Raw genomic sequence first — 23,227 nt, forward strand, 5'->3', positions numbered from 1 at the left:
GGGCGGGGCGGGGCGGGGCGGGGCGAGCGGCGCGTGTCCCCCGCCCGCTGCGGCCGGAAGGAGCCGCGGCCGGAAGCTGCGTCACGCGCGCCCGCCTGGCCCGGCCACGTGACGCCCCCTCCCGCCGCGGGCCGATGCCGATGCCGAGGGGAGGCCCCTCCCCCGCAGCGCGGCGCCGCCGACCCGGGAGCGGAGCGGCGGGACCGCCGGGCACACGGCGCGGGACGAGCGACGCCCGCCAACGGCGGGGCCGGGTGACGGCGGCGAGGGGGGAGGAGAACCGGGCGCGGCGGGACGGGGCGGGGGGGCGGCCAAGCCCCCGTGAGCTCCCCCCTCCGCCGTACTGTCATGGCGGCGGGGGAGGGGCCGTCACGTGAGCGCGGAGCGGGGCCGACGGCGGAGGGGGGGGAGCGGCCACGTGACCGCGGAGGACGCGCCTCGGCGGCCCGCGTCCCCGTCACGTGACGCGGCCTCCCCCGCCCTGCCGGCGCCTCGCGGCCCGTTCCGGTCACGTGCCCGGCCCTGCCCGCCCCATGGCCCCAGCGGCGGCGGCCCGACCCCCTTAGCGCCCGCACCGCCCCGGGCACGGCCCGCTCTGACCGCAGCGCCCGCCCGCCCGGAGCAGCTCCCGCCACACGGTAAGCAGCGCAGCGCGAGCGGCGGCGGGCACTGCGGGTGCCGGGCACTGCGGGTGCCGGGCTGGGCAGCGAGGCCGATCCGCCGCGCTGCCCCGTGCTCCCCGAGCAGCCCGTACCGGGGATATAGCGCACGAAGCTCCGGCGCAGCGGGCCCGGCCCGGCCCGGCGGGTCACACCGCGGCCTTTGGCCCTCGTTCCCCGGCTCCCTCGGCCGCCTGTTTCGCTCGGGCCGGGCCCGGCGCTGCAGCAGCCCCCGCACAAAGGCGGCCCGGCCCGGAGCCCCCCGGTACGCCGCTCCCTGCGCCGGGCCGGGCCCCGTGGGGAGCCCGCGGCAGCGTGACCGCGGCTCCGGCCCCACCGATGCCCCGGGCCCTCGCGAACGTGGCGCAGAGCGGAGCCTGACACCGCCGGGTACCGGCCCCGACCGAGCTGATGGCGGCAGCGGGGCCCACCCCAGCTCTGCCCCACTCGGTTACCGCCCAGTGACAGCTCCAAGGGCCGCTTTTATTCCTGTTCAGAACTCAAACACGGCAGCGGTACCGATAGCACAGAGCACACAGCGAGCAGGTGCAGCGGTGGTTAGGGAGAGGCTCAGTGTTAGAGGAAAACGAGAATGTGACGGCAGTTCCAGGTGATCCTCTCCCAGAGCTGGAAGGAGTGGCTGCAGGTGGTCAGCAGCCAGCACCCCGTACTTTGCTCCTGCACAGCCCCTGCCCGTTGCACACCACAGCCAGCAGTACAGCCCAGACAGGCACGATGACAAATCCCAGCCAGGAGTTAGGCCCGGTGCCTGAGATTTTTCCCAGCCATTAACCATCACTTCAAAAATTCTGTCACCAGAGAATTAGGATTAACCTGTGTCTGGTTATCCGATACAGGAAGATGCTTTAAACCAGAGAAACATCTCTTCCAAAATGTGCAATTGAATGACTCCAACGCTGCCGTTTTCAACAGCTAGAGCTGCAAAATAGCAGAATTTCTCCCTGTGACCACTGCAGTCCTTGCTTCTTGGAGCAGCACTGCTGTGAACTGCAGCACCGATTGCTGGAAGCTCCAGAGCTGTGATCGGGTGCAGATATGATGATGAGGCAGGCGGGAGTAGCTCACTGAGGGCTCTCACCTCCACAATGAGCCTAAGGTCTGAATAAAGCAAAGAAGTCAGTGTGCTGTGGGGACGTGGCCTTCCTCTCAGCAGCAGCAAGGAGTGTCCTCATGCTGCTCTCACAGCTGGGTGAGATTCTATTTTAAAATTGTTCTGGTACTTCTTGTAACGAGAGAAGCCATCTTGTTTCCATTAATGAAAGATGGTAACTTCACTAAATCCTGATTATTGTTCTGTTTTTATATCCCAATACATTGTTCAAAAGACAGCTGGTGGCTTTCTGCGTTTTGTGTGATGCTGGTTGTGCTTGTGTGATCCTGCTGCCACTATTAGTTGCTGCATGAGAAAGAGAGCATGACAATGACAAGTATGAGTCCGTACCCTCCATGCCCTCCCAGCAGGCAGAAGGAGCCACTTGTGGGATCTGTGCTCGCTGGCTGCGTGCTGCAGGCATGGCTCTGGCAGCGCTGCGGCTATCAGCGAGAAATTGCTGCTGCTTGCTGTGTGCTGCAGCAAAAAGGCTGCTTGTAGGTGGGGGAAATAGCACAGTACAAAAGCAAGGCAACTCAGCACAGTGAGCCCCAAATGCTTCTCTTTCTGTTCTGCGCAGTTTAAATTCCTTTGCATTCTGTGGCTTTGTCTCTTCTGCATTTGATAATAACGTCCTTGAAAGGATGTAAAGGGAGAAAGAAGTGAAAATCCTCAGTCTTGCATGTATGGAGGTTTCTGTTCTGTTGGAACATACAGGTAGCTGCCTCTTTCTGGTAAGGATGAGGTGCTGATGGGAGACCAGAGACCCACGACAGGAAATTCAGCATAATATGGGAGCAGGAATAACACTGAAGGATAATAACGCTGTTGGGGACACTGTAATGGACTGTGCTGAGAAGCACTGGTGAAATGATGCCATGTGGTTTTCCTTGAGGAAGCAGCATTAGCAGGGCTGCTCAGAGCGTGGCACAGCCTGTTCTGGCTGCTGCTGCAGTGCTATGGATGGGAACCTCCACAGTCAGATCTGCATTGTTGAAGTGTTGGGTGAGGCCGATAGATGCCACATAGGGGTGAAACTGAAGTGCAGGATCCGTTCACCACGAAAGCTTTCCATACGTTATTTTATGTAACACGTTTTGATGATGGGCTTGCAATACTGAGGAAAATGCTGTGCTGCTACACAAGCTGGCCGAGCAAAATATCAAAAATAAAGACCCTGCATATCCACAGTGTTCAGAGGTGTCATTCTGTGCAAGGTAATGGTGGTGTGATAAGCTGTATGCACTGCTTTGATGCAGGCGTACAAACGTAATCTGACAGATACTCTGAAAACCCACAAAACATACATACTGGCTTTTGAAGATACTGTTCTGTGTTTCAATGGGAAAGTCCACGGTGTATAAAATACATTAATTGGACAGACTAAACGTTTCCAACAAAGATGTAGTTTTTTCATGGGTGTGCAACAGTACATTATTAGAATTGCTGGGCATACCTATGGTGCACTCATTCTCTTGAGAAATGTGAAGCTGCAAAGAGGGAGGGATAATGACTGCTGGAAATGTTACAGCAAGTATTAACAGGCTTCTGAATGCGAGACAGGTGAAAAATCCCATTCTTTTGAAGCAGATACAGCGTTTTATCCTGTGGTGTCTGGGGGAGAGGGGTAGGGAACTGCCCGGCTGACATTAAACGTACAGAATATTGTTCAAGCCCTCAGCAAAAAGCACTGCAGTAAGAGCAGGGCTGTCACCCAGCTGCGCTATCTTTAGTGCAGAGAACTGAAAATCCATGATTTTTCACATACCTTGTATCCCTCCCTCTTCTGAAATGATTTAGCATCTGCTGCTCATGCTGAAGGAATCGCTGCCAAACGCTGGAGGAGATCTGCAGTTTGTGTTTCTGCATAGCTTTGGGTTTTTTGGCTGTTGTTTTTTGTTGTGTTTTTTTCTGATCTGCAAAGAATAGTAAAGAAACATTAAAACTTGGTTATCAATTTAAGGTTTAGGGGTCTTTTATTGGGGCACAAGCATCGTCAGCAATGTAACTAGATGAATAAATAGCAGGCAGTATTTTGTTAAAATAAGTTTGCTAATTGTATCGTCAGTGGGGAGCATATCTGTCTGGAAGGGTTCAAAATGACATGGGCATTAACAAGTACGTACAAGCCACAGTGCCTTGACAAGAAAAGTAAGAGTTACAGCAAATAATAATAATTAGCTCTGCTGTCTTTTTGATAGCTCCTTGTAGCTGCAATGGCAACGTCATCAGAAGAAGTGTTACTGATAGTAAAGAAGGTCCGCCAGAAGAAGCAGGATGGAGCTCTCTACCTTATGGCTGAGAGGATTGCATGGGCACCTGAAGGCAAAGACCGCTTCACAGTGAGCCACATGTATGCAGACATAAAATGTAAGTGAAGACTTTCCCTATTTCAGTATTACTTACTTCAGTAAGTGATATTCCAAAAAACATTGAAATACAACCCAAAGCATACCGCTGGAAAGCACTGATATGTCACTTGGTTGCAAGGATCTGGAGCTTTGGCTATATTGTTCTATACAGCAGCAGTGATCAGGACCACAGTGAATGATTATTGGTTTATTAAGGATGTGGCAGCAGAACTTCTGTACTTTGCAAAACTTTGTTATACTGCATTTTCTGTTAAATTACAAAAATAAAGTAAAAAAAAAATAAATAAAAATTCCAACGCAGAACTCTGCAATAAACTGCACAGAAATCATCCATGCCATATGCTTGTGGAGGGAAGGGTGGGAGGAGGGCTAAGGAGAAGAGTACAGGATTTTTGAGCCTAACACAAAAACTATCTATCTGGCATGTCATCTATTCAGCTCTGTATCTAAGGCTGTTCCAATCTGCTTATAAAATGAACATGGCTTATATTTTCACCCAACAGACCATAGCTTCAGAAGTGCTTCTATAGTTTGGCCTGACAGTAATTTCCCAGAGAAGCATTTGGTGCTGCATAGTTCTTGCAAGTCACAACTGAGCAGTAAATGTCTGTATGCTGTTTTTTTGGCTCCAATTAGTACGAACATTCCATGTGTTGCAATGCCAAAAAAGGAATGAAGCATGTTGCATGCATTGTTTGGTTCAGCTTTAGTGGGTTCTGCTGTCAGAAATATACAGGTACTGCAGCATGAACAAAAGTGGGTGCAGTGAATCAAATCTAAGTTGCCTTTTTCTGAAATACGTGCTGTAAGTTAAAAGGTCTCATTATATTCAATTTTGTGAAGGCTTTATCCAGCTATTTAGCTTATGTGTAAGCAGCTTATATAGATGTTGAAGCATGCACGCAAATAAGTCTTTATAACTTAAATGAAAGCTGCTTTTTTATATCTTTGTAAAATCCAGAAAATAAAGATGGGATGGAGGGAAGGGGGCATTTGTTTAGTGGTGACACTTGGCTCCTTTCTCCTTGTTGCACTACAGAAAGAGCACAAGATTGGAAGTTAGGTCAGTGCTGTTTGCAGTGCTTTGTTGAAGTCAGTGTAGCAGAACTGTCCACAAGTGCAGTTGTTTGCGATCCATCAGCACAGCTGTTCTGGCCTCTTCTCCCTCTAGTTACAGAAAAGGAAGCGGAAGTTGAGTTTTCCTTATGAGTCATTAGGGTGCAGCAGCACCTTGGAGGCATTGGGATCACCTTTTAGGAATACCTGTGGCTAACTGTGCTTAGCACACCACTTGAAACCAGCATGCTTCTGCCGTCAGCGGCCTATTACCCCACCTGCATTTGCTTTCTTACTACTACTCTTCTGAGGAAACTGATCCAGCTGGAAAAACAAAAGGGGATGCTTCTCATTGGATCGCTTCCTTGGTTTTGGTTACTGTACAAACATTAACACCAGTATAAGAGAGGTGGAGAGGGGACATGAGACTGTCACTTCTCAGCATCAGCCTGGACTTGTACCAGCTTGAAGCCTCCAGGTGACTGGTTTGCCAGCAGAGAACATAGAGAATGCAAAGATGAATCTATGCTCCTAAGGTGTGGTGGAAGGATACTGAGCAATGGGCTGCTGGTGGCAGTGTCTTGTATTTTGGGCTGACTGTGCAGCAGTCAGACTAATTTAAGGGGAAAATGATGTTCTATTTGCGTGGCTGGAGTTCACACGCAGAGTAATGATGTTTAATTGGAAGATGTGGATACTTGCTTATAACCAAATACTCTAGGGAAGAGACTTTCCAGTATAAGCTTGCTGTCTGTTGCTAATTAATACTCTCTGTGCAATCTAGGCCAGAAAATCAGTCCAGAAGGTAAAGCTAAAATTCAGCTTCAGCTAGTATTGCATGCAGGGGACACAACCAACTTTCACTTCTCCAACGAAAGCACAGCAGTGAAGGAGCGAGATGCAGTAAAGGATCTTCTTCAACAACTGTTGCCCAAATTCAAGAGGAAAGCTAATAAAGAACTTGAGGAGAAGAACAGGTAAAGGCGATCTGAAAGCTGCTTTTCTTACTCCATAGTACTTACTTAACTATAGCGTGTTTCTGCCAACAGTTGTAATGTTGTATTGCAGCATTATTAGTGACATTACATTTGTGAAAACTTTCCACTTTCAGTTTCAATCCTCAGGGTTTATATAAGTGTAACATGTTGAGACTGTCCCTGCATTCTCAGTGGCACATTCCCAAGGTGTGAAGGCAACTACTCAGCCTTTCATACCTGTGGGTATGAGATGAAAGCACCCAAGTGGCAGTCTGTCTCTTCAGCATTCCTGAGTACATACTGACCAGTTTAAAAAGCTGCAAGCACTTAAATACTTTTACTTTCTCTCCTGAAGTTTCCATCTTCCTGCCACCCTCCCCCCCTTCACGTACCCCTATTGCTCCTTCCTCCCTGCCTGCCCAGACAAATCTTCTATCCTGGTATGTTGCAGACTACACTGAATTGTCGGGTTTTTTTGTTTTGGTTTTGTTTCACGCATCTCGCTTGATATGCAGCCTAGTTTATTATTCAGCATATAATAAATATATACAGGATGTTTATTCTAAAATAAATTTGATGAAAAAAGTTTCAGGAATTAAGTCATTTTCCCTAAAGGGCTTTTAAGATATCTTTTGAAATGCTCACTTTAAACTGGTCCTTGTGAGCATGGGGCATACTTCTCTCTGCCTCTCCAGATGAGTTTCACTGGCATCTCATGTGAATCCTCCACCTGCTGGCTTCCATTTTCAGAGCTTTGAACTGACTTATCTAAGTAAAATGTTTTGGATTTTTTTTTCTTGAAAATAGGAACGTTACTTCACCAGGCAGATCAGATCTTCACAAAGGGAAATCTTTACACAGGCAAGAGCCCTTATATAGTAGCTCTGACAGATATGAGATGAGCTGTTTTCAGTACTGCAGGGACAGCTAGCATCCACAGCAGTGCACACTGCTTTGGCACTATTACTGTATAGTTTCTTTATAGCTCCTTCCTATTCTCTGACAGTGAAAATAGTGAGTAGTTGTACAGACTTAGCTCTGAACCCTTGCACCCCTAAATGGAGCTTTATAGTATTTTATCTTTTGGCATTAAAAGCTTTTCTAGTTATAGGAAAGTGGAAGCAGAAGAGGCAAAGTCTCTGTACACAGTCTGACAATTAAAGTCCAAATCCAATAATACGACTTCACTGCTTAGTTTGGAACAGATGTGGCCCAAAAAAAAACTATTCTGGAAGGGAACCGAATCCCAGCTCCCTGTGGCACTTTCCCCATTTATTAATAGCAGGGGGTGAGGTGTGAATGCAAACTTATCATCTAATGAGCTATTTCATATTTAACAGACTACTGCTTGCTGCTCTAACCTGTAGTCATTGTCACTAACCCATGTTTGTAAGAAGAAAAATTGAATAGGAAGAATAACATGGTGTGAAAACACATGAGGAATGTCTCATCCTAGAAAGTTACCACTTCTGTCTCATCCTACTTCACCCTCAGAACAGCTGCAGACTTCAGTCCAAACTATAATTTATCCCCATTCTCCCCATGTCTACATAGTATGCACTCATAAAATTCCTCTGTGGTGTTTTCTTTGTTTGCAATGAACATCCTGAGGAACATGCTTAAGCTTTTTGAGATTTTTGGCTAACTGTCCACACGTGTCTCAGTAAATAACCTGCTGAGCTTCACACTGGCTATACAGCTATGTGAAAAGAATATGGATCAGCTGAAGTTTCTGGGCCGTACATTGTTTACATTTTGGACAGTAAGGGTGATACTGGTGATCTGGATTGGAGCTTTTGTAAACATTATCCCCTAGTGGATGGAGGCAGCAACTTGTGCTGCACATGTAAGTTAAGCGATGTCACCAACAGAAACGTTAATGAACAAAAAACCTCACAGTAGCGTGCATCTTAAGGTACCTTATTTCATGCGTACTTTGTAATCTGCATTCTTGCACTAGAATAGAGAACTGCAGGCACCAAACGTTAAGATTTTGATCAAGAATTGGGTAGTGCCCCAATCTCCTTTTTCTACCATACCACCTTTGTTATGAAAGTTCAGGAAAATTAATTTTGCTTTTGCAGTTCAGAAGACTCCAGCCTAGGGCATGCAAAGACACGTGCTTCACACAATATTTAAGGACAAGACATGAATCCCACATTAATGCTTTCTTAGGCGATACTTTTTCTAGCATTTCATGCTACTCCTGAAAGACTTTGAGCACTTTCTTCATTCTTTTGGGACAAATATCATTATTGAGGTTGGTTGTTTACACAGTCTTGTTAAGAAACATGGCATTTTTGAAAGAAAAGTTAGTTTCTGTTCCTGTTGTGAACTCATATTAGCTATGGAAATCCTAGTGATTTATCCTGCAGCATTTCAATTCTATTCAATACGTTCTTTTACCAGAATGCTGCAAGAAGATCCTGTTTTGTTTCAGCTCTATAAAGACCTTGTTGTGAGCCAAGTAATCAGTGCTGAAGAATTCTGGGCCAACCGTTTAAGCCTGAATGCAGGGGATAATTCTGCAGCACCTAGTAAGCAGGATGTGGGCATCTCTGCAGCATTTCTGGTATGTTGAACCTCTCATCAAAAGCATTTTAGAACAAACAGACTGGGGAAGTGAGAGTTCTGCTCCTGTACTTTATTCCCATATACTTGAATGTTTTTCTTTCCTGGTACCTCAGTTTAATATTTCTCTGCCTCTTAGACTATTGCAAGCATCAAGGAGGAAAAAAAGTAAAGGTATCGTGTAAATCTTCAAACCCAAAACTGTATTGATTTAGGTTGCTCAAATTTAACTTAAAGATGCAACACACAGACGCTGCATAAACTGCTGTTCCATCTTCCACGTAATAGGAAAAAAAGGCAGATTCCGTCATTAGATTAGTGAATTAATGCAATTAATTAAAAAGCATCTCTCGTAATGTCCACCTGCATAAGTGAAGCTGCAAAGAGTCCCACACAAACAGTCTTATTCTTTCCCTATAGTTATGGTTTTGTTTAACCAGCTTTCAGCTGCTCGAAGGCCCAACCTGTACATCTGAAAGCTTGTTCCATCTCTTTCCCAAACGCCCAGTTACATTACCCCATGTAGAATCACAGTGCAACCTAAGACGTAATAATCCAGGTACAGTCTTCAGATTCCTCCCACAGATCCATGTTTTTACACTTGCAACAAAACTCATACAGATGATGACTTGTTAACAGAAATCCCATTTCTGTCTTTGTAATGACTTGTGCACACAGCAGAGGTTTGAGTAGGAAGGAGGAGATGGGAATTATTTTCTGACGTACCTACTATACACTCACTTTTCTCCCCTAAATACACAGGAATTTAAGTGTACTGAAAAAAAAGAAAGCCAGAATATGTAGGCACCTGCTTTCTCTTGTTACAGAGAATGTGACTGTGCTTACTTGCTCCAGAAATTCCTAAAGACAGAACTCTTAACTTGCAGGTTTTAGCTAAGGCAGTTTTTAAGTTCACTGTTATTTATCATTTGTACTGAGATGCCTCTCATATATAAGAAAAGGAGTAACAGCCATAAACTGTTATTGATTCTTCACCAGATGAGTTGTTGAGTAAACACCAAAAGATTAGGCATACACAGTACATATAGCTATTTTTACTTGGATATATTAAATGAACTACTCCTCTTGATTGTTTCTGCTTTCATCTTTAAAATTTAGTCTCCTTGAATCATGCCTTAGGTAGTAAGTATAATAAAGTAATCAATGCACGCTCTTTTGTTTTGTGTCTCGTAAATATCTATTTATGATCAAATATGCAATGGATTATTGTAGGAAGAAGATTATTTATCTACAGCAGAATTAGACTGCAGGATGGCAGTATTTTCTTTTCCTTCTCCCTTTCCAGAAGATATTCAGACTGAAGCTGTTTCTCCTCCCTGTTTGCTTTTTCTTAGGCTGATGTACGACCTCAAACAGATGGCTGCAATGGTCTGAGGTACAATTTGACTTCAGATATCATTGAATCCATATTTCGAACTTATCCTGCAGGTAAGAGTAGTGCATTGCTTTACATTCATGTCAGATTTATTTACTACCATTTTACTGCAGGAAGTCAAAGCCTTGAAGTATACAGGACTGAGGCTTCAGTCTCTTGGATGATTTTTCCCTATGAATTTTCTGTAACATGAGGAGGGATGGGAAGAAGCATGTGCTAATACGTGTTAGAATCATAGAATCACCAAGGTTGGAAAAGACCTACAAGATCATCCAGTCCAACCGTTCACCTATTGCCAATAGCTCCCACTTAACCGTGTCCCTCAACACAACATCCAATCATTCCTTGTTTCAACTAATGAAATTGAGTTTTCATTTCAAAAGTGTTTTAATTTGCTCCACCTACTTTTTTCCTTTTCAATTGTAAGCAGAGATTTGGCTCCCTTGATAATCTACTGAGTATTTCAATTTCTCAGAGGGGAAGAGTGATTTCCTTCCTTCCCTTGCACTACACTGAACACTGACACTGGTTCGTTTGGGCAGTAGGTTACAAATGCTGGATCCATTTTGAGAAAAACTAGAATTCTGTCAAGTGAGACTTCCTGTGTGAGTGCAATTTAGAGTATTCAAATCTCTGTGATGTGCATTTCTTTTCAGAGCATTAGGTAGCATTGCAGAGCATAGAAGAGTATCCATTAACTGGTGTTTAACCTGTGCATTCCCTTACACTTAACTGGCATGAATGACAATAGCATCAGACAGAAAGCTAGGAAGCAAGTAAGAAAATACTAATATAAAATGCTGTATTAAGATTTGCAGAACACTTTGTAATCATTACTTGTTTGTTCACAGTGAAAATGAAATATGCAGAAAATGTTCCACATAACATGACAGAAAGGGAATTCTGGACACGATTTTTTCAGTCTCACTATTTCCATCGGGACAGGCTCAATACAGGCTCAAAAGATCTCTTTGCCGAATGTGCCAAACTGGATGAGAAAGGTAAGCTTTGTGACTTGGTTGCCGCAATAGGCTGTTAGCAATCTTACAGAGCACAGCACAAGAGGAACAGCCAGAACACCTTGCAAAGCTGAAGTCTGCATTTTCTTATGTCCATATATCGGACATCTTGTTAAAGCAAGAGGCGGAGACTGTCACCGGAAATTGTCTGTAGCTTTGCTGTTCTTAACCTGACTGCAAATGCATTCCTTGGAATAAATGGGGATGTGCTAGTACAAGAAATACCCTTTATCACAACTCATGCAACAATAAATTAGTGATAAATTCTAATAATTTACCATCATGACAGTTTAATTATGCTCTGCTATCAGTTGCTATGGAATAAATTGGTTTACATAAACCTTTATTTTGTGGTTGTGCACAACTTACAGCAGGTGCAGCTTTTATAACAAATTGAATGTTTAGCAACAGAAAAACATGGATCCCATCCCATATTTTCCAGAGGAGTTGACATCCCTATCCTGTCCACCTTTTTAATGGAAACTTAACTCAGATGATATTTAATCTGTATGTTTTTTTAATCTTCCAGACATATGAAGAAGTAAGATCACTTAATGCCATTCCTTAGTATGTGTTAGAATTCTGACAGGATATGGGTTCTATTAGGAACCCACAACCCTTCACAAGGAAAACCTATCAGAAGTTACTATGATAACTACAGTTACTTCTACCCAAAGTGATCCAGTAATACGGTGACAGAGTTTAAAGAAAAACGTCAGGCTTCCCAGTTTCTACTACCAACTAATACTAAAAGCATCCTCAATGTTAATACAGAACAGAGTATAGCAATGAGCAGAAGTTGATGAAAGCTGCTGTAATTAGAAGGCTGATCTCTAACAATATTTTTTTCAAGTTTATTACTTATTTTCAAGGGAACTTTAACGGGTTGAAAGATCTAATCAGTGATATTTGAGAATGTTGATTTTTAAATGTTAAATATAATAATCCCACACGTGTTTTTTTTCCTACTGCTCTCATACAGGGTTAAAAGCAATGGTGTCTCAAGGAGTGAAAAACCCTATGATAGATTTAACAGCTTTGGAAGACAGATCATTAGATGAAGTAAGTAGTTGGCAACAACAAATTTAAGGGAAAACTGGGTCCTTCTCCTTCCTGTTCAAATTACCACACATACTATTTCTAAAACACAGCACTTAGAAGGTTGCTGCACATGTTGAGTACTCCACATTTACACAGCCATACGTCTGTGAGGAACTGAAGCCTGTGCCCAACCACCTGTGTTAATGTGCTGGGTGTGCTGCAGGACCTCTCACTTTTCTAAATGAGTTCCTTCCACTGTGTATGGCTTTCCACCCCACACCACCCCCCAGTTACAGCAGATTCTGTCTGGCTTCTTCCCAACTTTCAGAACCCATGGTCACAAAACAGGAAAAAAAAAGTTTTAGCCTTTCTCCTTACTTTGAGCATTGCTGTTGGATTCTGCTTAATTTTATGCATGCTGTATAGAATTTTATCTAGATTTAATTATTGTATTTTGTCAAAAATAGCTCAGTGTGAAGTTACCTACTCTTAGGTATAAACTAAAACCATTTTTATAAATAATGTACCACAATATGAAATATTTAAGGATGCAGTTTTCCTGCAGCTGACTTAATTAAACCTTTCAGTTATAATTAACAATAACGCTTTGTTTCAAAAGTTTGTTTTTGGTTTTTTTGGGTTGCACAAAGCTATCAATCCAAAAGTGGAACAGGGGTTAAGAATGTGCATGTTTGCTGTGCAAACTGCGATATTTTGCATTTGAGGCAGGTTAATTGCAAGCATGAAACTGAGTATAGATTAAAGTGAATTGCTTTCAGCCACTTGGTAATTAGGGAGTATTGCCAGCATTAAGGCTTGAGGTTTCCTGAATTCCCAGTGCTATCACATCTTCCTGACACTAAGTCTGTGGGCTGACTCAATGGAAAACACAGAATGGTCCTTTTGGTTCACGAGGAGGAGGTAACTGGTGTTGTTCTCTTTATAGGGCTATGGTGTTGCTCCTGTGGCCTCTACATCAAATGCCTCAAAATCTGCTAGAGAAAGTAGCAATGCCGCCATTATAAAACGCTTTAATCATCATAGTGCCATGGTCCTTGCAGCTGGCCTCAGAAAACAGTAAGTTTCAATGTTGTCTAAAAGTTAAATATTTTTAACAAATTAAAGAACTTCCAGAAGGAAAATACATCTGCTGTTATTCATTCAGTCCTTTCCTGCAATTTCTATGAATGAACTACTATGTTCTGGAAAGAAAAGTACCATTAGGTTCTATTTTACTTTTTATAAAGTTCTTCTGATCTGCCTCATATGACAGATGCTATTGTTAGCTGAGTTGCTCTCCTACCATTCATACATAGAAAATAGAAAGGATGATTCTGCCTCTCTTCTCTATCCCTGCTGAAGGCTGCATCAAAGGGGAGATCTGGTTCAGGGGCTCCGCCTGCCACCTTCCAGGAGTGGATCTGCTGTGGCTTCCTATAGTGGGTTGCATGGGAGAAGGCAAATGAGGAAGCATAAACATGAATGTGATATGCATGGATCACATTAAAAGTTTACCTAGGGCAACATCCTGTCTCTGACTAACTGCTGTGGTTTAACTCAGCAGGTGGCTGAGCACCATGCATTTGTCTGTTCACTTTCCTCTTTCCCAGTGGCATAGGAGACAGAATCAGGAAAAAAAAATAGAACCCATGGGCTGAGATAAAGCTATTTACTTGGAGTTGAGGGAAATAGTTATGAATACACACACACACACACGTATACAACTAGTGGTACACAAGCAATTGCTCACCACCCCCAAACTGACGCCCACCTTAGTCCCCTGAACAGCAGCAGAAGAGAGGCAGATGAATTCCCACCCCCTTCAAAACTCCTTCCACATGATATTGTAAGGTATAGAATATTCCTTGGGGCAGTTTAAGTCAGCTGTCCTAATTGTTTCCTCCCAGCTCTTTAGGCTCATTGCTGAGAATGGCCTTGGCTCTACAACACTGCTTAGTAGCAGCTATAAACATCATTGTGTTACCAGCATTGTTTTTGTTCTAGAACCAAAAATGCAGTGTCATCCCAGACAGTCTGAACACTTCTATCCCAACTGAAATTAAGGCAATGACCAAAAAAGTGTCTTGTCTGGTTATATATATTTAAAGTCAAATCTACAGGTAAAGCTTCTTTAAAAAAAAAAAAAAAAGGGGGGGGGGTGGGGGGGGGGGGAGCATGAATTGGGTTTGATGTAAGGTCTGTTGTACAGCTTGTTCCCAGACAACCACCTAAATAGATTAACACTGTATCCAAGTCCTACAGTCCTTACAGGTGAGAGATCTTAAATACTTTCTACTGCATAGCTGAGCTCCCTGATACCATTCTCATCTTTTCCAAATTGAACAGTGGATCTCAGATAATCTCTTCTGAATAATACATGTCTCTACTTCTCAGTTTGGAGAGAAAAATCAGTAATAGTTATTCTGAAACAGCAGATTCTCAGAGCTTCTATAGCCTTGCTAGTATGTCATAGGCATAACATAGGCATAATGATGCAAATCATTTGATTTTCACAATTTTGCTGTCTCCCACTTCCACTGTTGTCACACCACTATTTCTGCAGCAAGGAGAAATACCCTTCCCTGCTGCTGAGCTTCCTCCTGGACAAAGCATTATTTGAGTTGTTGGTTCCGTTTATCTACATAAACTTCTTCCAGTGAAGACACAAGGGGGGGAAGCAGATGTACCGTATGAGTATTTTTGAAACATAAATTTACTTTGTCTCTAGCTTGTGTCTTAAATTTCCTGTGAGGTGAATTCTTCTTAATGCTGTTTCTCTATTTTAAGAGAAGCACAAAATGACCATTACAGTGAGACCAGCAGTACGGATGGAAACTCCAGGGATTCAGATTTCTTTCAACCACCAATGAAAAAGGTATAAAGTTAGCTGATGCCATTCTAGTTGGAAGAATTTGGATGTTGTCTCTTAAAGCATTACTGAAGGTTTATTATGTGTTTTAAGAAGCACCTAAACCAATACTTGTTACTCTATATAATTCTATGCTAAATAACTAAGGGCCAGTGAGAAGCCTTGAGAACAAGGACATCTGTTAGCACACAAACTATACCTTTAAGTATTGTTCTGTTGATCTGTTTAGCAGGGCCCCCTGAAAGCAGAAGTTTCCAGTGTGATTCTGATTAGACATAAGTATTTTTTTCTCCGTACTGTGCAGTTGTATTTTTGCTGTTTGCCTGAACAGTTCTAGGGAAGATCCATCTGAAAGGAGTATGGGTGCTGGAGAGTCAATATTAACCTATCAAGTATACCTTTGTACAGAGAATGATTGAACAGACACATGGCAGTCTTCACCTTAGGGGTAGAAGCTGGAGGAAGTTTAAACAAAGAGCAGTGATGCCTGGTGCACTGACATAGAGCACCAGCCTGTTTTAGAGCGACCACAGCAGCTCATAAAGTGGACAGATAGTACTGTAATTGCTGCAAAGATTGAATACTCCTTGCAAGAATTGACGGTTAAAATAGGTTGACTTAAAGACTTTATGTATTGCTAAGAAAGCCTTTATACATTGCTAAGAAAGAGCATACAACACATGTTGTTAAATGTTGAAGAAGTCAACAGCTTTGACTTTCAAGAAAGTTAGTTTTTACTGAAGGATAAACATGCCAGCCCTGGAACAAGTGTGATGAGAGGAATGAGAAACGAGCATAACAGTAGGAAACTCCAAAGGTAGGTTTCTTGTTCTTTGAAGTCCATTGGTGCTGTCCTGTTACCTCTCACCACTAAGGCTCTAACTCTGCTGTCACCAAACAGCTTGGATAATTATTGCTGTGTCAGTCCTATACTCCTGGACTTCAGCAATTAAATCATTACTATTTCTGTTTACATAGAGGTAAATAACTTAAGTAGAGAGAACAAAGAATGGTCTATGTATAGCAGAAAAAAACTGTACATGCTAAACAACATTGGTCGTACCTCCCTCAAGAGGGTAGATACAAACTGTTCCAGGCAATTTTGTTTCATTAAGGTGTGTCTAAACCTTTCATTCAAAAAAAAAAAAACAAAACAGGGAAGTGAGAAGAAAAATAACACTAAACGCATCAAATTGTGTTATTAGTAACGTCTACAATTCTTTGGCTTATTTTAGGTGAAACTACAGGAATCCATTGAATATGAAGATTTAGCAACGAATAATAGCACTAAAACTATTGCACTAAATTTAAAGAAATCTGACAGGTAAGTTAACAAGAGATGCTGCCTAATTCAGTATCTTTGATATCGCAAGTCTCTCATCACAGCCTGAAGAGAATCAGGAGATGTAGTTCGCACTGTGCTATACTCAGCCAAGCACTTCTCATTTAAATTAGTATTTTGATTTCATTTTGATTTTCAGCAAGTTTATATAAACCTGCTGGGAAGGCTCTGACATGTAATTCCTATGCAAGTCTTAAGAGACTGCCATAGTTCAGCACTTTGCTGCAGCTCGTAGAAGAAAAATGAACGTGGTGTGTGCATTTACAATTCCAAGCAAAACAAGCAGCACTGGGATAGTTTGAGCTGGTCACTGGTTTGTTGCTGTTGTAGTAATTGTTTTCTAGACCGCTAAGCTTGAGAATCATAGAGAAAGACAGATGCCACAGGAAAGACAATCAGTTAAAACATGCATGCAACTTCCTTTCTCTGAGGTTCACATTGGTGCAAAGTCCTCTGCTACACTGATGTTCCCAAAACTGAGCACAGTGGATGGCAGAGTTTTTCATGAGCTTGCTTGCAAATTCAGTGATAGAAACTGCTGCCTCTTTTGCTGCCTTACCCTTCTCTCTTCCCACATGGCACTGCGTTTTACTTTTAATGTCAGTAAATAGGATTTAGGTAGCAATGTCAGCAGTAGCAAAGCATCCCAAATTAGAAATATTTCTACTGTCCACTGAATTCGGTGTCCATTTTACCAACACTCCTGTCAATATACTTTTCTCCTTATCTCACCTCACAGGTATTATCATGGTCCAACTCCAATTCAATCACAGCAATATGCAACCAGTCAGGATATAATTAATTCTTTTCATAGTATTAGGCAAGAAATGGAAGCATATGTACCCAATCTAACTCAGGTATGTAAGAATTTTCCAGAAATTCCCTTCTTGATGTTAGCATTTTATTTCTGTACACTCTGCCTACTGGAGTTTAAATTGTTCAGGGTAAACTTAGTTATCTCCAATAGTTTAATGTTAAGCTTATTTTACAGCTTCAGGTGGTACCTTTTCAAATATTGTGTTTAAGATCTAAGCATGGAAAAAAAAAATTGAAAAAGAAAATTGAAGCATTTCTGATATTCAGTTATATTCTATTGTTACCATGTTCTTTTGAAGTAGTGGTGGAAAATATATATATATATATATATATATATATATATATATACATATACATATACATACATACACACACACACAGGACAGCTTACTTGAAGTACTGGTAAACATTACTGATCCCACCCTCTGAACTTGAGGAGGTAATGGTCTTAAGTCATTGTATGTGGGTTTATAACTAAATGGGTCTTTGTCTCAGAATGCATTCAAGTGCAGGACCTGCTTTTCATTGGGCTGCACTCTTTCTGGCAACTTGAGGGCAGCAGAGCCACCAGCTGATCCTCACCTGCCAGTAACTGAACTTCCCCTCTTTGTAAACCCACTTTTGGCCCTAAGAAAAGCAGCCACAATTATGTGTTGCATGTCTGTATTGTAATGATCAACTTCATCTCATTTTGCACAGCCAGTTCACATAGTAGGTAAAGGTAATTAATTGGGGAGCTTTCACTGAAAAAACAGGGAGTGCTTGCATTTAATTCTGCAGACTAGGAAGCTCATCATCAGAACTTCCATTGTATGTTCCCAATTGCATCTCCACTGTTAGAGCTCACCTATGATTTATTTTTAAGGCATTGCTGCAAAAATTTGTTCCCTCTTTGCTTTCAGGTTCTTTCAAGCGGTGATGCTACTAGCACTATTGCAGTCCTGTCACCTGGAGGAGCACTTATGCAGGGTGGAACACAGCAAGCCATAAACCGTAAGGATTTGAGATACACAATACTTCAATCACTTATTATTACATTACACAGCAGTTTGCTGTTTCATATCCCTCTTAGATTGTTACACGTAATTTTGGAAACACATAACTGGTTACAGAAACAAAAGCAAAGCAAAAACTAAGCCCAGCTAAGAGGCAGCACTGACTAAAACTGTGCTGTGGCAAGTGGGTGACAGAACATCACAGAGCGAGTGAGAAAGGATGCACCCAATCCCAACTCCTTGTACAGATGATTTTCAAGATATACTTTGGGAAAACTCTAAGGAATTGTACTGTAGATAAGAGTTTTGAACTAGTGGAACTTATTTTTTGCAACCTGAATGAGAATCTGCAGTTTGCTGAAAGGATCTGTCTGTGGACTGCAAGGGCAAACAAGCAACTCACCCTCCTCCCATCTCCATCCAACTACTGCATCCCCCGCTGTCACATTTATGCCACCTTGAGTTCCTTTCCCTTTCATCTCACAGTAGATGAGTTTCTGCTCTCACAAGGCAGGGTTTAGAACAGTTTCCCTGTTTATGTTTTGTACTTGATCTGAAGGACAGCAGAAAAACTGTGCACTCCTAGTAGTAATAAATGAAGTCCATCAAGCAGTAACAAAGCTTTCTTACCCTCCCCAGCTGACAATCTCCTTCAACCCAGACCATCTTTTCTTCTAACAGCCTCATCCTAGAGTTTCTTTAGGACTGTTCAGGCTCCTGTCATTCTCAGTGATTGTTTGTGGGTTTTGTTTTGGGGTTGTGGTGCCATCCCTGTTTTTGAACCATGTAACCATTCTTACTTTAACTTTAAGACACTGTTTGAAAGATAGAGCACATAAAGGAACAAGCAACTATCTGATAACTGTCATTGTTTTCTCATTCTTTCTTGTCAATGAGAGAGGGAAAAGAATTACACAAGCTTGCATTATCTCCTGTACAACCCATTTAGTACTAGACAGTATAGAATAGAACAGTATAGAATAGAACAGTTAGTACTGCCTCACTTACTTTCTAATTCTGGATTGAAGCATGATGTCCATCCTTTGCCTGAGTAACATACAAGCTTCCACACACACAAGCCATAAATAAGAGCTGACTTGATCTAATACAGCTGGCACACCTCCTTCAGGTGTGAAGTGCCTCAGAGTCTCCTCCCAGCCAGCCTTTCTGTAATTCTAATAAGAAATGTGTATTACATCCCTCCTTCATTAGCCTTACGTTCTCATTTTATGTATCACAGTTTTGAGTGATATGAAAAACCCTTTTTTCCTGTTGCAGAGATGGTGCCAAATGACATTCAGTCTGAACTAAAACATTTGTATGTGGCAGTAGGGGAGCTGCTAAGACACTTCTGGTCCTGCTTTCCTGTTAACACGCCATTCCTAGAAGAAAAGGTAAGGCTTCCTCACGTGACTGGTTATGATATGGCCAGATCATTGTTTAAGATGCATGACATTAAGTTGAAACATAGAGCTGATACACATGCATTAAGTGAGCACTTATCCTTAGATGAAGGTCACAAAACAGTATAAAACATTACATTTTTTGGCAGTTCTGCTGGTGTTATTGGCTACAACCATCCATAGCCCTGTGTGCCTCTTAACCCCCAGTAGGAACATTGGCTGTTCACTAGCTTCTAACATAACAGTCAGCTGTATTCCAGCCACACATTTAACACTACCAGCTTTAAACACAAACGACAGCCACCCTTCTGCTCTAAGGTGTAACTGCCTTAGATAGTTTAATAGCTTCCATGAAATCTTCTTTATCCTTCTATCCATTGCTACTGAGCTTCTAAACATACTGTTTTTAGGAACAGAGCTGCCTTCATGAAGGGATGATGTCTGTCTATGACCAGGCTACTGTCATGATTGTTGTTAGCATTTCTCTGTTGCTGTTGTCAGCCTCTGACCTCACGTGTATCACACAATGTCAGGCATCTTAGATTTTTTTGCTGCAAAATGTGACTGATAAAACTCATAGTATAGCCTTTGCTTAAAGCAAAAAGGATATTTTTGTTAACATCTGTTACTTGCTGACAAAGTAATAATGATGACATTGCCATGCTGCATTTTCAGACACACTACACTTGCCTCAAAAATATGCGCTTAATTTTTAAGTTAGAGACAGATGATTTAGGAATTTCCCTTCCTTGAACCAAACATATTTCAAGTATTCCCCCAGAGTTAATTACAAAGTGTTTTGTACAAATGATTACAGTATTGGTTCTTCCTGTCTTTCAGGTTGTGAAAATGAGGAGCAACTTGGAAAGATTTCAGCTTACAAAGCTCTGCCCATTCCAAGAAAAGATTCGGAGACAGTATTTAAGCACAAATGTAAGGGAAAAATACTCTTGACTACAACGATGCATGTTAATAACATGAAACATAATTATCAAAGGATGGTAGCTTTGTTTGCTGCTTACTCTGTGTCATCATAAGTTTATCTGTTTAGCGGGAAATTAGATACATAGTTACCTATTCTTCTCCAGCTCTCCCTTTCTACACTCTGCTGCATTATAGATTACCCAGCAGAAGTCATGTTTTATTTCCTACTTCTGTCATGACTTAGGAGTTCAGCTACTTCAAAACAGTCTCCCACCATACCAGATTGAAAGTGGTCATAGACTAAATAGTGGAAAACAGCACAACCAAGTGTCATTTCCCTGGGCCTTCACAGCTTAATCACTATGTGAATTACTCCCTCTACAGAGACATTCACAGTAGAAGCTTCAGAGTCCTTTCTCAATCTGGCATATCTCCTTGATCTTAGTGAAATTACTTGTAGTCAATGAAGGGAATAATCCAACCGAGTGTGTTTGATCAAAGGGAGGGTGATCTGTTCTCCATTAGCTGTGACATTTACTTCCTTTTCCCTCTTAATCTTTCAGTTGGTAAGTCATATAGAAGAGATGCTGCAGACAGCCTACAATAAGTTCCATACATGGCAGTCCCGGCGTATGCTGAAGAAGACGTGAGAGTGCATGCTGTACAGGTTTGAGAACAAAAATCCGCAATAGGGATAGGAGTACAACCTAGCACATGTGCAGATCTTACAGTTGTTGCAGAAGACCTGCAACCCATGGACTTCTGGAAATGATGCTAACTGAACTTGCACATTTTTTGAAAAAAAGAACTGAGATTAAACTTGAAAACTAGGGAGAAGAACAAGAACGAACCAAAACAGAAGAGCTGAGGAGCAGAACTATTTAAAAGACACTGTTTACCGCAGTTACTCAGGAACTGCTTTTGATTTGCATTAAGAGCTGCTTTCAGAAATAAAAAATTTAAAGAGGGCGTATTAATAAAATCTCTTTTTGTCTATTTTTTTTTTTAATATATGTATGGCACAGGGTAGAAATCAAAATGTTTTCACTGGATTCTGGCATTTTGTTGAATTCTTTGTATCTTCCACAACCATTTAACAGTGCTATTTTAAAGGAGAGCTGAAACTGGTTTTACTTCAGCCATCCAGGAGTGCGTAGCTGTCCAAAGATGAGCTACTGCCATGTTTCCACCCCACCCCCAAATTGGACGCAAGAGACATTGCACTGAAAGCTGTTCATGATCTGGGGTCCCTAAGGGGACGGGGACAAACTCTCACCTGAGATCTTGGATTTTTATGCAGAACTTTTTCAGCCATCTGTTTTGCATGTTTTCCTCTGAGTGCAAGTGTGTGCTACTGCAGTCTTTTGTTTTTTTTGAGGTGGCATTTGTTCTGAGGAGAGAATACTTTTTTTTTTTAAACAAAATTAAATAAAGTTTCTTACAAAACTCGCTTATTTTCAATCATTAGACTTCTTGTTTTTAATTTCTTCTCCTAAACCTGTTTTCCTTCACTCTCCCCATTTGACTGTTACACTATTTTTGGCGAATTGATAATCATTGCAAAGAGAAATACGTTATTGTCAAAATGTCCATAAACATTGGGAATCTGTGCCATACTTTGTTCCAAATAGAACCAGTTCACCATTTCAGACCAACCTGTCTTGTATTTAAGCGTGACTCAAATGCAAAGTAAACCTGTTTTCTATAATATATGCAGTTCAATGACATTCTTGTATTCTTTGTCATCCTGGCTGTGTTAAGGCTCAGTACAGGCTACTGAATTCTTTTTCTTTTATTTCTAACTAAATGCGACTGTTAGAGTATAAGATGCATTTTCAAAGACAAATCAAAATGACAATACTTATTTAAAGCAAGCACAGCAGAGTAAGACAGAAGAAATCTCCACTAGCTTGCATGATGACTTAATACCGGGTTCTGCCATCACTGGGATGATGTTTAAGCATTACAGTACGATGTCAAGTGGAGGATTGTCACAGATGTACTTGTATAGCCAAGTCTGTGCTTGTTCTGTGCTGCCGCTCCATTTATGCAAGAGGGGCTTTTCTTTAACCGGTGCATGGAAGGCAGCAGCTTCCTTGTTTCTGGTGTTCTTGGATTTTTGTATTATGCTACTATTTTGATAAAAGCTGAGTTTCAGTTAAATGTCACTGTCTGCACCAAATTCTGTCTGGAAGTGTATGCATATTGTTAAGCCCAGTTTCCTGGTCTGCTTCTGCAGATAGATGCATGATACCTGCTCTGTGATGTAACGTGGTTTGCTACAAGAAGCAATGGCTCTGCAAGAGGGACACTATTTTTTTTTGGCACAGTTTTGGCAAAGCGTCATTGGGAATAAATGGATGCATGAGGGGGAAGAGGTGTACATCTTGTCAAGGTTACCTCTTGCGGTAGCTCGTTTGTGTTAGATCTAGGCTTAGAGTATGGCTTTATTAAGCCTAATACTCTTAAAAGTGAAGGCAGTTCCCAGAAAGAAAGGGTAGTTTTGATCCCCCCTATTCCAAAGCATTTGATCTAGAAATTCTATGGCCAAATTTCAGCTATATAGTGAAAGCTGTCATTGATTTCATCATTATCAGAAGAGCACAAAAAATATCTGATTTGTATTCTAACTCAGCCTGAAGCTACAAACAAGATGAGAATATCCAGCTGCACTGA

The 23,227-nt window shown here is 42.1% G+C and overlaps 1 protein-coding gene and 1 long non-coding RNA gene across 10 annotated transcripts in view; one reads left to right on the forward strand and one right to left on the reverse strand.

The window, feature by feature from the left end:
• The first annotated feature begins 196 nt into the window (after positions 1-196).
• Positions 197-22,000, forward strand: GTF2H1 (general transcription factor IIH subunit 1). Of its 8 annotated transcripts, XR_014946498.1 has the most exons (16): positions 197-638; positions 3,972-4,140; positions 5,983-6,175; positions 8,585-8,747; positions 10,102-10,195; positions 10,994-11,143; positions 12,144-12,223; positions 13,149-13,279; positions 14,990-15,077; positions 15,771-15,888; positions 16,307-16,395; positions 17,153-17,270; positions 18,132-18,222; positions 19,503-19,618; positions 20,468-20,560; positions 21,115-22,000. XR_014946498.1 is itself a non-coding variant. In XM_015864171.3 (15 exons), exons 2-15 carry the CDS (start codon positions 3,987-3,989, stop codon positions 21,199-21,201), a joined length of 1,647 nt encoding a protein of 548 aa, XP_015719657.1. In that variant the 5' UTR covers positions 197-638; positions 3,972-3,986; the 3' UTR covers positions 21,202-22,000. The 8 variants fall into 8 exon arrangements, 5 of the variants coding, with proteins under 5 accessions (XP_015719657.1, XP_085404768.1, XP_085404767.1 ...); XM_015864171.3 differs by lacking the exon at positions 15,771-15,888; XM_085548640.1 differs by lacking the exon at positions 15,771-15,888 and having other exon boundaries at positions 535-638; positions 8,616-8,747.
• LOC107314690 (uncharacterized) overlaps positions 3,539-23,227 on the reverse strand; it is a 38,503-nt gene continuing 18,814 nt past the window's right edge. For both annotated transcript variants that reach the window (XR_014946514.1, XR_001555583.3), the window contains exon 4: positions 3,539-3,686. This is a non-coding gene — a long non-coding RNA (uncharacterized LOC107314690). The remainder of the gene's footprint in view (positions 3,687-23,227) is intronic.

This window comes from Coturnix japonica, chromosome 5 (genome assembly GCF_054131305.1).
Source record: "Coturnix japonica strain WE chromosome 5, WE-NBRP24, whole genome shotgun sequence".
Classification (NCBI taxonomy): domain Eukaryota; kingdom Metazoa; phylum Chordata; class Aves; order Galliformes; family Phasianidae; genus Coturnix; species Coturnix japonica.

Bases quoted from the DNA above. Each gene is read 5' to 3' on its own strand.
- GTF2H1 (XM_015864171.3), top strand. From the start codon at position 3,987: ATGGCAACGTCATCAGAAGAAGTGTTACTGATAGTAAAGAAGGTCCGC. The intron at 11,144-12,143 runs GTAAGCTTTGTG...GCTCTCATACAG, and splicing joins TGCCAAACTGGATGAGAAAG to GGTTAAAAGCAATGGTGTCT. The intron at 15,078-16,306 runs GTATAAAGTTAG...GGCTTATTTTAG, and splicing joins TTCAACCACCAATGAAAAAG to GTGAAACTACAGGAATCCAT.